Genomic DNA, 14721 nt, shown 5'->3' with positions numbered 1-14721 from the left:
ATTAGATAATGGTCTCTTCTCGACGCCGTTGCCAGCGTCATCTTAATTAATTAATGAAGCAAACAAAAAGAAATAGTCTCGGCGCTGCTGGAGGAGGAGGAGGAGGAGGAGGAGGAGCAGGGACTGGCGGGAGTGTTGGCTAAGGGGCGTTGGCTGGGCGCGAGCACATTAGAGGCCACCGGCCTCTGGGTTCATTGAGTAGAGCGCATTGAATGGGCCAGTGGCGAAACGAGAGCGGGGGGAGGTAGGAGGTAGGGCTATGGGAATGAGAGTGAGAGTGAGAGCGAGAGTGAGAGTGAGAATAAGAGTGTGCCCCTAGAAGTAAGCGTGTGTTTGTGTGTGTGTGTGTCTGCGTGTCAGTGTGTCTACTTTATAGAAAACAACTGAGTCAGAGGAAAAACTCTTTGGCAACAATTGAAAATTGACCGACTACGCCCCGTGGCTTCGTCTCCGCGGCTGCTATAACTCGAATGTGTGAAATGCTTTTTATGCAGGCACACACACATTTATGTATATCTCTATATGCATAAGTATGTATATAAAGCCAACTGACCGCTAATCAGATAGAAACAGAAACCCACAGAAATTATTTGAACTCCATGCAACTAGAGGGTAGCACAGAGAGAGAGTGAGGGAGAGAGAGATAGGAAGATAGAGAGAGAGAGAGAGGGAAATATGTACACACATATATTTTCACACTCTCGCTCTGTCACTCTCTCTCTCTCTCTCTCTCTCACTGGCACTCTTCCTCTTCCTCTCTCTCTCACTCTCCCTCTCTCTCACTCTCTTCCGATATAGTTATACTCGATATCTATAAGCGATCGTATTCCTCGCACAAACAAACGTGTCTGCTCGAGTTGTGTAAACATTTCTAAAATATGAAGCCGAAGCTGAACCGAATGTGAATGTCGACAACTTGGCCCCTTTCCTTTCCATGTTTATATGCCCATTCGTTCCCCGGATCCCTTATCAATGCAGCAATTCAAGTAATGCGTGTAATTCCGGGCACTTAAGACAGTCACAGCACAGTGGACGCGCAGATTCGTAAGACAGGCAAGTTGAGAGTTTCTGAAAATCAAAATATGTATAATTATAGCAATAGAAAATAGTGTGAAAGCTTTAGTTCAGTATATCATATATCATATAATATATACATATATCGTATAACTATATCTAATTATCATTACTTACCTGTCCGCTGTATATACTAACCCATCACACTTTAAGATTCTAGACACATGGGAATAACTGGTTCCGTAGCGATTGATCTGAGAAAGTTAATGGCTGATTCAGCTTCACGCCTTGTAGCTCTCAACTATCGCATGACTCAGCATCAGGTTTCATATGACGACTGCTTATGATGACTCGTAGCAGACACTTAAAATATCAGAATGTGAAAACTGTTCGTCTGAGATTATTCCGGATACGTCTCTCCATTGTTCGACTGTCAAGCAGATCCTGATCTAGCAAACGCTATGTAGATTGGCTCTACCTAATAGGAAAATATACGTGTGAACTTAAAGAGATCTAAATTCATAAAAGAAAATAGCGGATATAAGACTTCTGGCATGAAGGTAAGTAGAGTGAGGACACAAACTATTCAACACATGCATAAATAATAGATATATGTATATTTGGTTATGAGGTTTGACAGTAGGTTACAGATATACATATAGAAAGATCTACGGTAGTATATCCGATTATACAAGTGGAATGTGATGTTAGGTATGATGTTTATGTAAAATAAAAACTTGTTATTGGCTTCGATGTTTCGACACAGTCGGGAATATATGGTTAGTAAATTCGATCTTGTTGAAATGTTAAGCACACACAGTGGGAGTTGATTAAATTCAAGGTCGTTAATATATGATGAAAATCTGGGTTATGGTAAATTTATTATAGTGGATGAAATTCTGGTAAAGTCCAATTAATATTATTTCCTGAGTTGAGTTTCCGCAGTTGAGTTGACGATGCAATTCCCAGAGTTTGATTGATGTCAGCAATATATAGTATAGTCTGTATATTATAGTATAGTATAGTATAGTATATAGTAGCTGAACCTCAGACGCATAGCTTTTCAAATCGTCAACCACAGGCTGCTTTAAATTCTTGACTGCTCACATATGTTTGTGAAAGCTCTGCAAGGCAAAATTAAATTTCGTGAGTATGTATGTATATTATACAATCAAAGTATGGACTTACTCGAAAGCCTCTCCACATAACCAATTCATATAAAATTAAAATACTAGATTATTGTGAAACCTCTCCCCATATTCAATGAAAGTGAAGAAGAGAATGAAGTTTCGCTATTTTGATTATTTGCATTGATTGATATAGATAGCTGAAGCCAGACTTGGGCAACACAAAATTTTTGAAAGCGTCGACCACTGTCTGCTCTCCAGATTTGATTGATTAATAGAGCTCTGCAAAGCAAAATTAAATTTCGTGAGTTTGTTATATGGAATTATGTATGCGAGACAATGAATTAGATTATTGTGAAACCTCCCCACTTACCCAATTAATATAGATGATAGTTAAAGTATTAGAGTATTGTGGCACCTCTCCCCAAACTCAATTAAGATGAAGATGAGGATGAAGTTTCAGTATTTTGATGAGTTCCATCGATTAATATATTATTTTTCAGGTGAAGTTCAGACTTGTTTGCTCTCCAGATTGCTGACTTCTTACATATGATTGATTATTAGAGCTCTGCAAAGCAAAATTAAATTTCGTCAATTTGACATATAGAATTATGTATGCGAGACAATTAAATATTAGATTATTGTGAAACCTCCCCACTTACCCAATTAATATAGATAATAGTTAAAGTATTAGAGTATTGTGACACCTCTCCCCAAACTCAATTAAGATGAAGATGAGGATGAAGTTTTAATATTTTGATTATGTTTTAGCTGAAGTTCAGACTTGTCTGCTCTCCGGATTCCTGACTGCTTACTTCTGGCTGTTAGGAGTCTGCAAAGCAAAATTCAATTTCGTGAGTTTGTAATTCAGAGCTACATATGTATGTGATACAGTTTAAGCATTGACTTATTTTGAAACTACTCCACTTACCCAATTAATATCTTTGGCGACTTTTTTGCCAGGACGTTGATAGCCGCCCTGTAATGAGTCCTTCAATGTCTCGACGTGCTGTTGAATAAAAGTGGATTCCATCGGCTTGTCGGCTTCCGATTCGTTAGAGCTTTCCATGCCTACGTCCACGTTCATTAGCTTCTTGCATTTATTTGATCTATTATTCTTTACGGACCAGCCAACCCAATGGCCGTCCTCCTGCTTGAAACTATAAGAGTTCATCGAAGTTTCAGACTCTTCAGAAATCCTTAGAGCGTCAGCAAATTGCTTTTGCAACAAATCGTTATATCCCGTGCTATCAGGGGCTTTTGTTTCCGAAATATCACCTTCGTCAGAAGAAACATCAGTGTCGGCGTCGTTAGTTTTCGAAATGCTGATCGGATTATCAATTACGGCTTCTGGCTCATCTTCCACAAAAGATTTTTGCATCATAGATCTTCCAAAACTACGCGTAAGTGGGATGATATCCTTCAAACGAGTTGGCAAACTCAATGTTGATGGGCTCTTCGATGTTTTTAGAACTCCTACCATATTGAAAGAGTCTTTGTCTTGAGAATTCTTGAATTCGTTATTAACGATTGGCAATGATATTTTTGGTTTCAGTGGACAATCCTTGCGGTTCAGTTTCTGCTTGTTAGCCGTACTTTGCTTATTGTACAAAACCGTGCAGTCAGAAAGGTCCTCGGTTGAGAAATATTTCTCCTGCACATCGCTGTCACATGCATCTTTGGATGCACGTCTGTTGAAAAGCCGTCCCGAAGAGTTGGTATGTTGGTTTCCCAGAACCTCTGAGGATTCATTTCGTTTTGCAGCCTCACGCATCCAAGCGCCATCGCCCTGTCCAGTTTCCGGGATATTTTTGGCAGCATCGCATTCATGGCTATGGTCCTTCTTCTGGTAATTGTCTGTAGACGTATCTGAGTACGGTTCCATTAGTCGATAATACGGACAGCCACATGGCCTAGCGCTCTGCAGAATTTTGCACATTTTCTTGGCGTTTATATACATTTTTGTTTTAAAAGGTGTCTCAGTGTCTGTCATGTTGTCCTTAGAGACAATTATCAGTTTACTAGCCAAAGTGTGATTTGAATTATTATGGATGACCGTAAAATTTCTTTTCGATTTCGCTTTTTGCTCATCGCTTGGTATCAGCAAACTTTCGTCGCTTTCTTTGAAGGAGATAAGCTTCAAGTGTTCGTCGCCATCAGAGTCGGATAGTCGAATTTCGGAATCGGACGTTCCATTCAGGAATGGAGCCTGTTTGATCCATTGAATAAATTTATCTTGCTTGTTGAGTTTTTTAGACCTTTTCGAAATCGGATTATATCTAGCATTGATATTCATAGTTCTGGCACAGCGGTGACTTGCGGAATTCTCCTTAGCTGATTGGATAATCGACTCGGCATTGGACTCAACATCCGACTCTAGACCCGACTCAACACAACATTCCACATAGCGTTCAAGGGGAAGCAGTACTGGTAGCACAACTGGTGGGACGTCCTTATCATTCTTCTTCTTTGAAAACAGTTGGCGAATTCGTTGAAAGCTCAACTTTTCCAGTTTGCTTCGGAATAGCATTTCTAGTTTGTTAAGGAGTGCCCACAATTCATGTTTTTTGACGAAAATCCACATTTCTAGTTTTTTGGGGAGACCTGACATTTCTATTTTCTTCAGAATTAGATTGGCTAAATATTTCAAAAGGCCACAACTCATATACATGGTAACATGAATGACACCGATGATTGCGATCAGCGCATAGAACAGCCACAGCAATTGACTTACGATAACAATATTGATCCAGGTGACAAGCGTTCTTCCATTAAAGTCCGCCTCGTATCGAAGATATATTGCCTTGGGATTATCGTAGGCAACCATTTTTATTGTTTTGGTCAATTTCACCCAGAAGAGTGGCAGATTGTAGTTGTTGTTCTCGCCGGTCCGTTCCCCGTCACTTTGTTGCCCATCGAATCCAGCCTCATCCACACCAATGCCGCCATAGTTGCTTCCGATAAAAGCATCTGCAAAAGGCTCGTCAATCATTTGTATTGGCCGACTATAGATAAAATTCGAGTCATTCATTCGGTAATTATTGCTAGACGGTTCTGCCATATAGCCGATTCGGAGAAAACCTCGAGCTTCTTCCAGTCGCTCCCAAATTTCCATAAACGGATTTTGAAAAGCGGCTAAAAACCATATCAAATAAGAGGTGAAAAGAAACCAATCCATTTCAAACACAATAACCGGCGATGAAGTTTAGAAATGTAATTATTTGATTCACACAAACTCTATAGTACTGCTCCAATCAAGTCCAAGTGATTTATGTAGATGCACAGTCATGCAGCGTGACATTTGAAAAGACAGGCCAAGACAAGCTAGGATGTAGAGTTTAACTTCGAAAATCGAAAATACTGTTTCGCGTACAGCTTTTGCAATTCACAAACTAAAGCAAATTGTGTGCTAGGTGGCAACGCTCGATCAACGACCATTCAATAATCCAAAATGTATTGCAAGATCCCCTATTTAGCTTTATTTATGTCTTTGGTATTTTTCGCACTTTGTGTATTGCCACACACGAAGACAATTATTTGGCGTTCCCAGATGGCAAATTACAATATCGCATTACCGATATCGAGTAAGAGAAAACTGTATGGCCGTTTAGCCGTTGAGTGTTGAGTGCAACAGGCATTCACACAAATGCGCACCCATATAATATTGCCACTTACCATTAGTGATATTGCTTAATTATTTTTATTATTTTTTTTTTTTAATTTTAAATAAATTAATAATTAGAAGAATTATAGCCAATACAAGTAAAGTTAACAAGTAAAGTAAAATATGATATATATATATATATGCTAAAAAAAAATATTATATTTGCAACAGCCATAGACCGTTTAGTTTCGCCAGTCCTCGTTTCCAGTGTTGCAAAAGTGCTAATTGCAATAGCTTAAAGAAAGTTTAAAATTCAAATATTTTAGAGGATACTGAGAAAGCGTTCAAATTTATGGCAGCGTATTATAGATTGTAACGTTTAAAGTTGTGTAAATTTAATATGTATTATACAAATATATACATATGTATGCATGCGTGCATGTATGTGCAATAGCTGCATTTGTATTTGTTGATGGAATTGCTGGAAATGTCAATTATGTCGCCTGATGCGTATCGCCTATCTGTAAGAATAAGAAAATCAATATACAAACACACACACACACACACACACACACGCGCGAATGCACGCAATATCTAACGCGATCGCCAATCGCATACATATGTCTTCCTCTGCCGCCCTCTGGTCTACCAACTGATAAATATGTAGTACTCTAACAGCAACAACAACAGCAATTGCGAGAGAACATACTGTCAATGAGAGCGAGCTGAAAGAGTGAGCGAGCACGCGAAGAGTGAGAGAGTGTCATATGTTAGTTGGTGTGAGCATGTGTGCGTGTGTGCGTGTGTGCTTGTAGAGCGAAATTGTCAACAGCCCAGCAACGAATATCAATTGACGGAGACGACGACGGCGACGGCGACGGCGACTGCGACCGCGACCGAGCTGCCGCCCCAAAAGCGGGCACTCGATAATGTGCAGTCGTTGTAGACAAACGCAAAGTAAACGCGCGCGCGCAGTCAAACGTCATTCAACCGTTACAGCTAGTGTGATTTTGTGCGTTTTGTTTTGATCGCGGCATTCCCTTAGTTGGCTGAGGCTTGTGCCATTGCTGTTAGTGTTGCTGCTGTTGTTGTTGTTGCTGCTAACGTGACAAATACGCTTACGGTGTCGTGTGCTGCGCCGCACGCTTGCACATTTCTACCTGCCTCTGCGAAAGTCTGCAAAATACTCGAATCCCAAATGTATTAGTCATGACGGTGTCATTTTTGAATCATCCAACCGGGCCGCCGCACTCACTCCCTCGCGCAGCATTCGTGAATAAGCCAGTGAGCAGAGAGCGCGAATCGTAAACTGTTTACATTGCTCAGCTCCGCTTGGCTCGGCTCAGTTGAGTTCAGTTCAGTTCAGTTAAGCTCAGTTCACTTGCATAAAGTTCGGCTCAGTTATTACTCATAAGTACCTTGCTTGGCTCTGACTCTGACTTGGAGTCACAGCGGCAAACACTTCCTCTCTCTCCATCTCTCTCTCTCTCGCTGGGTCTCTCTAGCGGCCAGCTGCGATTACGTGAAATTAGAATAGAAAAACAAAGAACAAACAACAACAAAGCCGTGCTGCTGCCTGATAAGAGTATAATTTGTGATTTGTGAGCAATCCAGTGATCGGATCGTGAATGTCAGCACAGCTGACGGAGCAGTCTAAGCTGATTACCAATCGCATGTGCCACACCAGTAAACCAGGTGAGCTCTATGGGTGTACGCCGATAAGATAAATACAATAACACAATGCATAGTAAGTGTACCTAGAGCTGGACAGCCTCAGTGCTAAACGATCGTGAGCTGTTTGACACTGCGTATACGTAACGTTTGTTAAGAATGATCTAACGATGTATGTACATAACATTCCATTGCCAAGTAAATGCACTCGATCTATATAGTATAATCCATTGTCGAATAATATATGAATGTACTTTTTATCGATCTACATATCGCTCTGCAAACTCAACAACATTCACTGCTTCTCTTTTAGCTTCTGAAGAATTGTGTAAATGTAATACTAGGAAGACGCAAGTTATAAGTAATAACGACATGAATCATTTGGCGTATTTGGAAGTTTTTTTTTGTTTTTCTTTTTAAACGTAGATATGTTGTTAGTTTTTTTTTTTTCTGCCAATTTTCAATTATTACGACCTAAAATAGGTTTTAGTTATAGCTAGCAGAGAGAAGTTGTTATCAAAGCTACATACATATTTCCATTCAGTTCTGCGGAATAGCTCAGCATCAGCTTCCAAAGAAAAAACATACGTTTATACTATTTTGATAAGACCTTCTATTTATACGTACATACATCAATTTAAATATGGAAACATACTTTATTTAATTATACAAAGACTCACATAAATACTTATTCTACAAATAACATAAAATAAATACATAGATTTCTTATCCGAACTAATAGAACTTATTTAATTTATGAAAAATGTGTGGTTTTTAACATCAAGAATAGTTTCCAATGTTTTTTATGTAGAAGATATTTTGAAATGAGCTATTGATAAAACAAGAAATTATATTAAACAAAAGAGCAATACATTTGTATGTATGTATGTATATATGGTTATGGTAAAGCTCTATGCCTATAGGCTTAACACTGAAAAGTTGTATAGTTTAAGAATACTCTACATAGGTCAGGTCAAGATATTCTTTTTTAAGAGTTTATACACAAAGTTTATACACACAGAAAGAGTGAAAGAATGCCAGTAATATTATTTGATAGATGGGAACAACTGTCATTAGAGAATGTTTAGTTTATGATCGATCGATCAATCATTTGAAAAGTAAATAAAACGAAAGTATGGATTGGGCTATATCTGACTGAGGGCAGGAAGGTTATCAAATATGAAATAACACTTATGTATATTGCTTACGTTATGAGATTGTGTGTCCAGAACAGGGATCTGTTAGCTGAGCCGATCTAGAGCTGCAGTAAATATTTATATCATATAACTGGGCGTCAGCTACTGAGAAATACAGAAATGTGAAAAGTGTTCCGGTATTTCGGTAGACAAGTGCGAGAATGTCACACACATAGATGTGATATATGGCGTATATATATACAGTATATACATATACATAAATGTAGTACATAGTTGTATTTGAAGCACACTCAATTAATTAAGGTTCGGCGCTGATCTTTGCACCCGCAGCTAAAGAGATGTTGCATGCACGATGTTTGCTGGGCCGCTGAGTGTGCGCTGTGACCTCTTTAAATTATTTAATTGACACTAATTTATTGTAGTCCAAAGGAACAGCCAGCTAACAGAAACAAAACTCGCCAGCTCGCCAGCTGGACAGTTGAACAGCTCGCCTCGACACCAAAGCCCCGCCCGATTTGCATCAACGTCGAGAGCTCCCAGTCGAGATCTCCCATCTGTCAGTTGCCAGTTGGCAGTGCTCGGTTGTCGATCGATAGGCCGTTTGTTTATTTCGATCGCATTTCTCCATTGTTTATTTTCGCTTGATTCCTGTCCGTGCGTGTGGGTGTGTGTGACTTTTATAATAAGCACTGATTATATCTGTGCTGATCAGGTAGAGCTGCTAAGCATTATTGAAGCCTGCCTCAAGCTGAAATCTGTAAACTCATGTACTCACGCCGCCTTCATTATCATCCTCTGATTCTGATTCTGTTGCTCTTCCTCTTTCTCTTTCTCTTTCTGTTTCTGTGAACTTCTTAGCTTATCTGGCATTATGAGTGACGACACAACATCGAGTCTGGGCTATGGCGATGGCGACGGCGATGGGCTGGCTGCCTCAGTGGCACCAACGAACGGCCTGCTGGATGCTGTGGATGAAAATGGGTAGGTTGATCTCGACCCTATCAGCTGCCAGTTGCGCTAGTTAATTATAGCGCAGTGTGAGAGGTCCGATAACCGATCGTTAATATTACGCGGCCCATTTCAAGCGCCGCTCCAGAGACACTCGCAGCGCCAACAGAGGATCGCCTGTGATCGCTACCGATCGACTGCTCTCTGTGTGTCTGTGCGTGTGTGTGAGTGTGTGAGCGAATCTACAACAATGCTGGCTGTCTTTGAGCCAGCGGAAGCCACTGGAGATATGATATGGGCATTGGGCCTTAAGGTCGACACGATCAGTTCAAGGATCAGCGCTGCGATCACCATGGAAATCAACCCAATTACATCCAACTATGAGCGTTTACAGCGTATGCTCTGGATCACTTGCAATCACTTGATGGAGCTGATCGACGATTGGTGATCGATGATCGGTGCTTGGTGAATTTTCTTATCACGATCGCGAATACTTTAAGGATCAGGAATGCATCTGGAAATCAGTAAAGCTAATTATCTCTCACATTTGCAGCTTCTCGCAATCGCTGTTGACCTTTGCGGCGATCATGACCTTTCTGATCATGATCGTCGGCATCTGTGGCAATTTTCTGACCGTTGTCGCGCTGCTCAAGTGCCCCAAAGTGCGCAATGTGGCCGCCGCCTTCATTATCAGGTAGATCGCTGTAGATAATGCTGATCGCTTTAGCTAATACCGATCATGATCTATCTTTTGCCGTTTAGCCTGTGCATAGCCGATCTGCTGTTCTGTGCGCTGGTGCTGCCGTTCCAGGGCTTGCGCTTCGTGCAGGGCGGCTGGCGCTACGGCAAGATCCTGTGCCGCGTCATCCCGTTCATCCAGTATGGCAACATTGGGGTCTCGCTGCTCTGCATCGCCATGATCACGATCAATCGGTATGTGATGATCACGCATCACAGCTGCTATGCGCGCATCTACAAGCGCCACTGGATCGCCGTCATGATCGCCGCCTGCTGGCTGGTCTCCTACGGCATGCAGCTGCCCACGCTGCTCGGCGCCTGGGGACGCTTCGGGTACGACACGCGGCTGCAGACGTGCTCGATCATGAGCGATGCGCACGGCCATAGCAGCAAGACGACGCTGTTCATAACGGCCTTCGTGATACCCTGCCTGGTGATCATTGCGTGCTATGCGAAAATCTTCTGGGTAGTGCACAAGTCCGAGCAGCGGATGAAGCGGCATGCCACCAAACAGAACTCCATACCCAACAACTTGAGGGCGGTCGCCAGCCAGCCGAACAACCAGGCGGACAACCAGACGGTGACCCAAACAGTGGCCGGCAGTCGCGTCTCCACGGACAGCAGCAGCTGCTCCACGGACGTGCCGGAGACAGTGATCCCGGCCGGGGGCAAGCAGCCGACCACGCGGGTCAAGGATCAGCGGGAGGTGCGCGCCAAGCGCAACGAATGGCGCATCACCAAAATGGTGTTGGCCATCTTTCTGTCCTTCGTCGTCTGCTACTTGCCGATCACCATTGTCAAGGTGGCCGACAAGGATGTGGAGCATCCCAGTCTGCACATCTTCAGCTACATCATGCTCTACCTGTCCGCCTGCATCAATCCGATCATCTATGTGATCATGAACAAGCAATATCGTAAGGCCTACAAGACGGTTGTCCTCTGCCAGCCGGCGCGCCTCCTGCTGCCCTTTGGCAAATCGAATGGGGCGAATAGTGCTGCAGGTACGTACCGGGTGGATCCGTTTTGGATTTATGCATGCGAACCACATCCGCTAAGTCACGGTCACAATTTGTTTTAGAGAAATGGAAAGACACCGGATTGAGCAACAACCACAGCCGCACTTTGGTGTCCCAGATGTCCGCCGGCGCAGCAGCGGCTGCAGCGGCGTCGCCAACGGCAGCGGCGCCTGCACCGACATCCGATTGCCCGTCCTTGCCGGCAACCAAATCGGGCCAGTCACTGGAGCTGCTCTCCCGCTGTCCAGATCTGATAAGCCGCTCGAATTTGCCGCCGTTGGCTACGCCCCCAACCCCGCCGCCGCCTTCGGTAACGCTCGCAGCCAGCAGCAACAGCAACAGCAACGGGAGCTCCAACAGCAACCGGCTGCCACCCAAGAAGAGCAATCACTCCTATATCAACAACGGCTTCAACAGCAGCGGAGCGAGCAGCAGCAGCGGGGCGAACAGCAGCCTGAGCAGTGGCGTTTACCGACCCGCAGCTGGCTCGCTGGCTCCGCTGGGGCATCGTCGCATCACCATGGTGGGGGACGACATCATACTGGAGGAGGAGGAGCTGCCCGCAACGGAGCTGCCAGCGCCGACGATGATGGCCAGCAAGGTGACCAAATCACCGATCTACATGAACATCGACAGTCCGAAGAGAAACCAATCTTATAGCGCCAATGCGACGGTCAAGGATGATGCACTGCAGCAGGCGTCGGTCCAGGACCAGGATGACGCTAGCAAAGTGCTGACGAAGCCTCCAAATCCAAAAGACTAACGAAATGCTTTAATTCCAAATATCGTAACTGTTACATTCCCCCCTCCCCACTACGTGCCGTGCGCCATGTATTTGGCGTATATCGTATAGCATATATCGTACACTCAATAACGATTACGACATGCTACCTATGTCGTAGATTGTATTCTGTGCTCTCCATATCGTTTACGATAGATAGGAGCACTCCATACGGTTTACGATGTATGCAAGTGTGTCTCGTAAACTCTACACTAAGCTATAACGATTACGATATATGTAAGTTGACACCTGTGCCATAAACGATATTCATATTAATGTTTTTGATATTATGCAAATATCGTAAATGGTATCGAAATTGATGTTTCGTATGCTGAATATCGTAAACGACACATGCACACACACATACGTATATATATCGTAATCGTATTTATTTATAGATATTTATCGTTTGTCCGCACCTAGTATTAACCACTAAACTAAGCGCTATTTATATATTTCTATCGATCGATACCGCTATCGATCCAATCCCTCCATCCGAAAAACATATACAAAACTCTATCTTTTTTCGAATTTTTTTTATAAACTACTATAATTACATTTTTGAATGAACATTCCATAAAAATGCTTGTGCACTGTTAACATCACACTGTTAAGGCTATGTTACGCTACATATTTACAGCTGTGCATGTCGGGCAACGAACGAACCTTAGATTATTTTAATATATATTATATCATTTTTTTTTTTCTACATAGTAAAATATTTCTATTTGTATTTGTATTGTTTTTTTTTTTTCAACACTTGACTTCGATTAGGAGACCTTGAAAATGTCGTAAACCATTCCATTTATGTAGTTATAAATGCACACATACATACATATGTATATCTAAATATGCTATATTTGTAGATCTACCTAGACATACATTTGTACCTATATTAATCAACCTATATTTTATATAAATATTTTTTTTTTTATTTTGTGTATATGTGCTGCAAATTGTGCGGTCGAATATATAATTAATGCCTATACAATCACAAAAATCATTTTTATTTTCATCGATGGGCAAATGCTAATACTTGTTGTAGTCAGCGATGCCATTTGCGCCCCTTTTCCGTCAGATCTGGCCTTTTTTAAAAATTGAGATTGCGGGAAAATAACGGTAAGCTCTTTAGAAATTCGAAAAAGCTTTTAAAAGCTCTTTGAGCAAGCAGAAGGAGATGAGCTGCGTCGATTTAGCCCGGTCCGTGTGTATGTCTAAGGATGTTGGCTATCGGGACATATAAAATTGATTTTTGTTATGTTTTGATCGACAAGTTTGTATAAAATACACGTATGCGTATTTATAAATATTCATGGGCATACAGTAAAAGTTAAACTGTTCAATTGCTATGTTTTTTTAAGCTTAATTACGTTTAAGGTAATAACAGCCTTTTCTTATTTTTTTATTAATTTATTGGACGATTTAGTTTTTTATATCAATAAAAAAATAATGACAGCACTGATTCTAATCCGTTACGAGGCTTATCTCTAAGTGTACCAAGAGCGAGAGAGAGAAATGCAGACTGAGAGAGAGAGCGAGTGAGCATTGCGTCTCAGTGCCAGGCACGATCTCTTGTACGATCGCGCTTCGCCTGCACTGAGAGAAATCAGCTGCGACTTTATTATACCCCAAATACATTCTAGGTAGGAAGTTAGTCGAAGGGGCTTTGCAGCTGATAACAGACTGACAGCGTATCATATGTTATTGCAAATATGTATATTCTCATGTCTGCTCCACAAATTCGTCGGTATATCGATCTACATAAACATTGAACATATAATATTTTCTGTAAGTTTCTTGTTTCTGTTTATTTCCAAAGTTGTTGACAAACAAACAGTGAAGCTGAGATCCATTGTTAGTTTTAGCAAACGCAACGGGCGGCGTTGAGTTGAGTAGCTGATAACGCACTACAATTGGCATGCGACTAATGCAGCTACTGCGCTGTGGTCAGTAAGTCATTACGACAATGTGTGCCGATCGAAGCAGAAGCAGCAACCGCAGCAGGAGTAGCAGCCATGTGAGCTGCACTATTTGCTCGGAGCGGTATAAGGCGTCGGATCAAATCTATGGTGGCAGCTGTGGCCATGTGTTCCACTGGCATTGTCTGCAGCGCTGGTGGGAGGAGTAAGTTTAGCCCGCTTGAACGGAAGCTGTAAGCAAAGACTGATCCGTTTCCATCGAATAGGTCCAACAGCTGCCCCGTTTGTCGCAGCAGAGGCCGGGAGTTCTTTCAGCTTTACTTAAGCTTTGAAGAGGCGGAGCCGATCCAAAGTCAAAGTCAAAACCAAAACCAAAGCCAAGGCCAAAGCCAAAGCCAAAGTCACACCCAAAACCAAAGTCAGAGCCAGGGAGCGGGAGTGAGGAGTGCACCAGATGACTTGACCAGCGAATTTCAAAATTTGCTTTATGAAACGGACTTGTACAAGGATGAGATCAATTATTTAAACGACCAAATTACGTTCTTAAAATTTAAGTTAGCACTAAATAGCAATAGTTCAAGTGATTCAGATTAATACATGTACATGTACTATAATATATACATAAGTATACACCAATAAACATACAAACAGCTAAACAATCAGCTGTTTAGAACATCCACAAAGCTCGATAACAACTGTAAGCATCCCCCTAAATTTGTGGCGATAGTCTCGGGTATCGATAACTT

General features: G+C 42.0%; 3 protein-coding genes across 12 annotated transcripts; 2 read left to right on the top strand and 1 right to left on the bottom strand.

Annotated features, from left to right (window-relative positions):
* Window positions 1–1259: 1259 nt before the first annotated feature.
* Window positions 1260–13056, top strand: moody (G-protein coupled receptor moody). 7 transcript variants are annotated; one of them, XM_089473403.1, is made up of 6 exons: window positions 6658–6814; window positions 7251–7440; window positions 9432–9554; window positions 10075–10215; window positions 10284–11260; window positions 11338–13056. In XM_089473403.1, exons 3-6 carry the CDS (start codon window positions 9445–9447, stop codon window positions 12036–12038), a joined length of 1929 nt encoding a protein of 642 aa, XP_089329529.1. In that variant the 5' UTR covers window positions 6658–6814; window positions 7251–7440; window positions 9432–9444; the 3' UTR covers window positions 12039–13056. The 7 variants fall into 7 exon arrangements, with proteins under 7 accessions (XP_089329530.1, XP_017869725.1, XP_089329529.1 ...); XM_089473404.1 differs by lacking the exons at window positions 6658–6814; window positions 7251–7440 and adding an exon at window positions 1260–1574; XM_018014236.2 differs by having other exon boundaries at window positions 6655–7440.
* LOC108618283 (uncharacterized) lies at window positions 1866–5791 on the bottom strand. Of its 2 annotated transcripts, XM_089473400.1 has the most exons (5): window positions 3073–5791; window positions 2804–2973; window positions 2515–2709; window positions 2203–2423; window positions 1866–2138 (listed from the first exon to the last, which is right to left on the bottom strand). In XM_089473400.1, the coding sequence occupies exons 1-2, from the start codon at window positions 5317–5319 to the stop codon at window positions 2953–2955; spliced, it is 2268 nt and encodes a 755-aa protein (XP_089329526.1). In that variant the 5' UTR covers window positions 5320–5791; the 3' UTR covers window positions 1866–2138; window positions 2203–2423; window positions 2515–2709; window positions 2804–2952. The 2 variants fall into 2 exon arrangements, with proteins under 2 accessions (XP_089329526.1, XP_089329527.1); XM_089473401.1 differs by lacking the exon at window positions 2515–2709.
* Window positions 13057–13688: 632 nt separating the features above from the next.
* Window positions 13689–14658, top strand: LOC108618303 (uncharacterized). Of its 3 annotated transcripts, none has more exons than XM_089473409.1 (3): window positions 13689–13803; window positions 13876–14180; window positions 14242–14658. In XM_089473409.1, exons 2-3 carry the CDS (start codon window positions 14023–14025, stop codon window positions 14567–14569), a joined length of 486 nt encoding a protein of 161 aa, XP_089329535.1. In that variant the 5' UTR covers window positions 13689–13803; window positions 13876–14022; the 3' UTR covers window positions 14570–14658. The 3 variants fall into 3 exon arrangements, with proteins under 3 accessions (XP_089329535.1, XP_089329534.1, XP_017869767.1); XM_089473408.1 differs by having other exon boundaries at window positions 13696–13844; window positions 13916–14180; XM_018014278.2 differs by having other exon boundaries at window positions 13709–14180.
* The last annotated feature ends 63 nt before the right edge of the window (window positions 14659–14721 follow it).

The sequence above is a fragment of the Drosophila arizonae genome, chromosome X, assembly GCF_054131065.1.
Source record: "Drosophila arizonae isolate 15081-1271.41 chromosome X, UAZ_ARI_1.0, whole genome shotgun sequence".
NCBI lineage: Eukaryota > Metazoa > Arthropoda > Insecta > Diptera > Drosophilidae > Drosophila > Drosophila arizonae.
The sequence above is the reverse complement of the archived record's forward strand: the minus strand, read 5'-3'. Positions and strand labels throughout refer to the sequence as shown.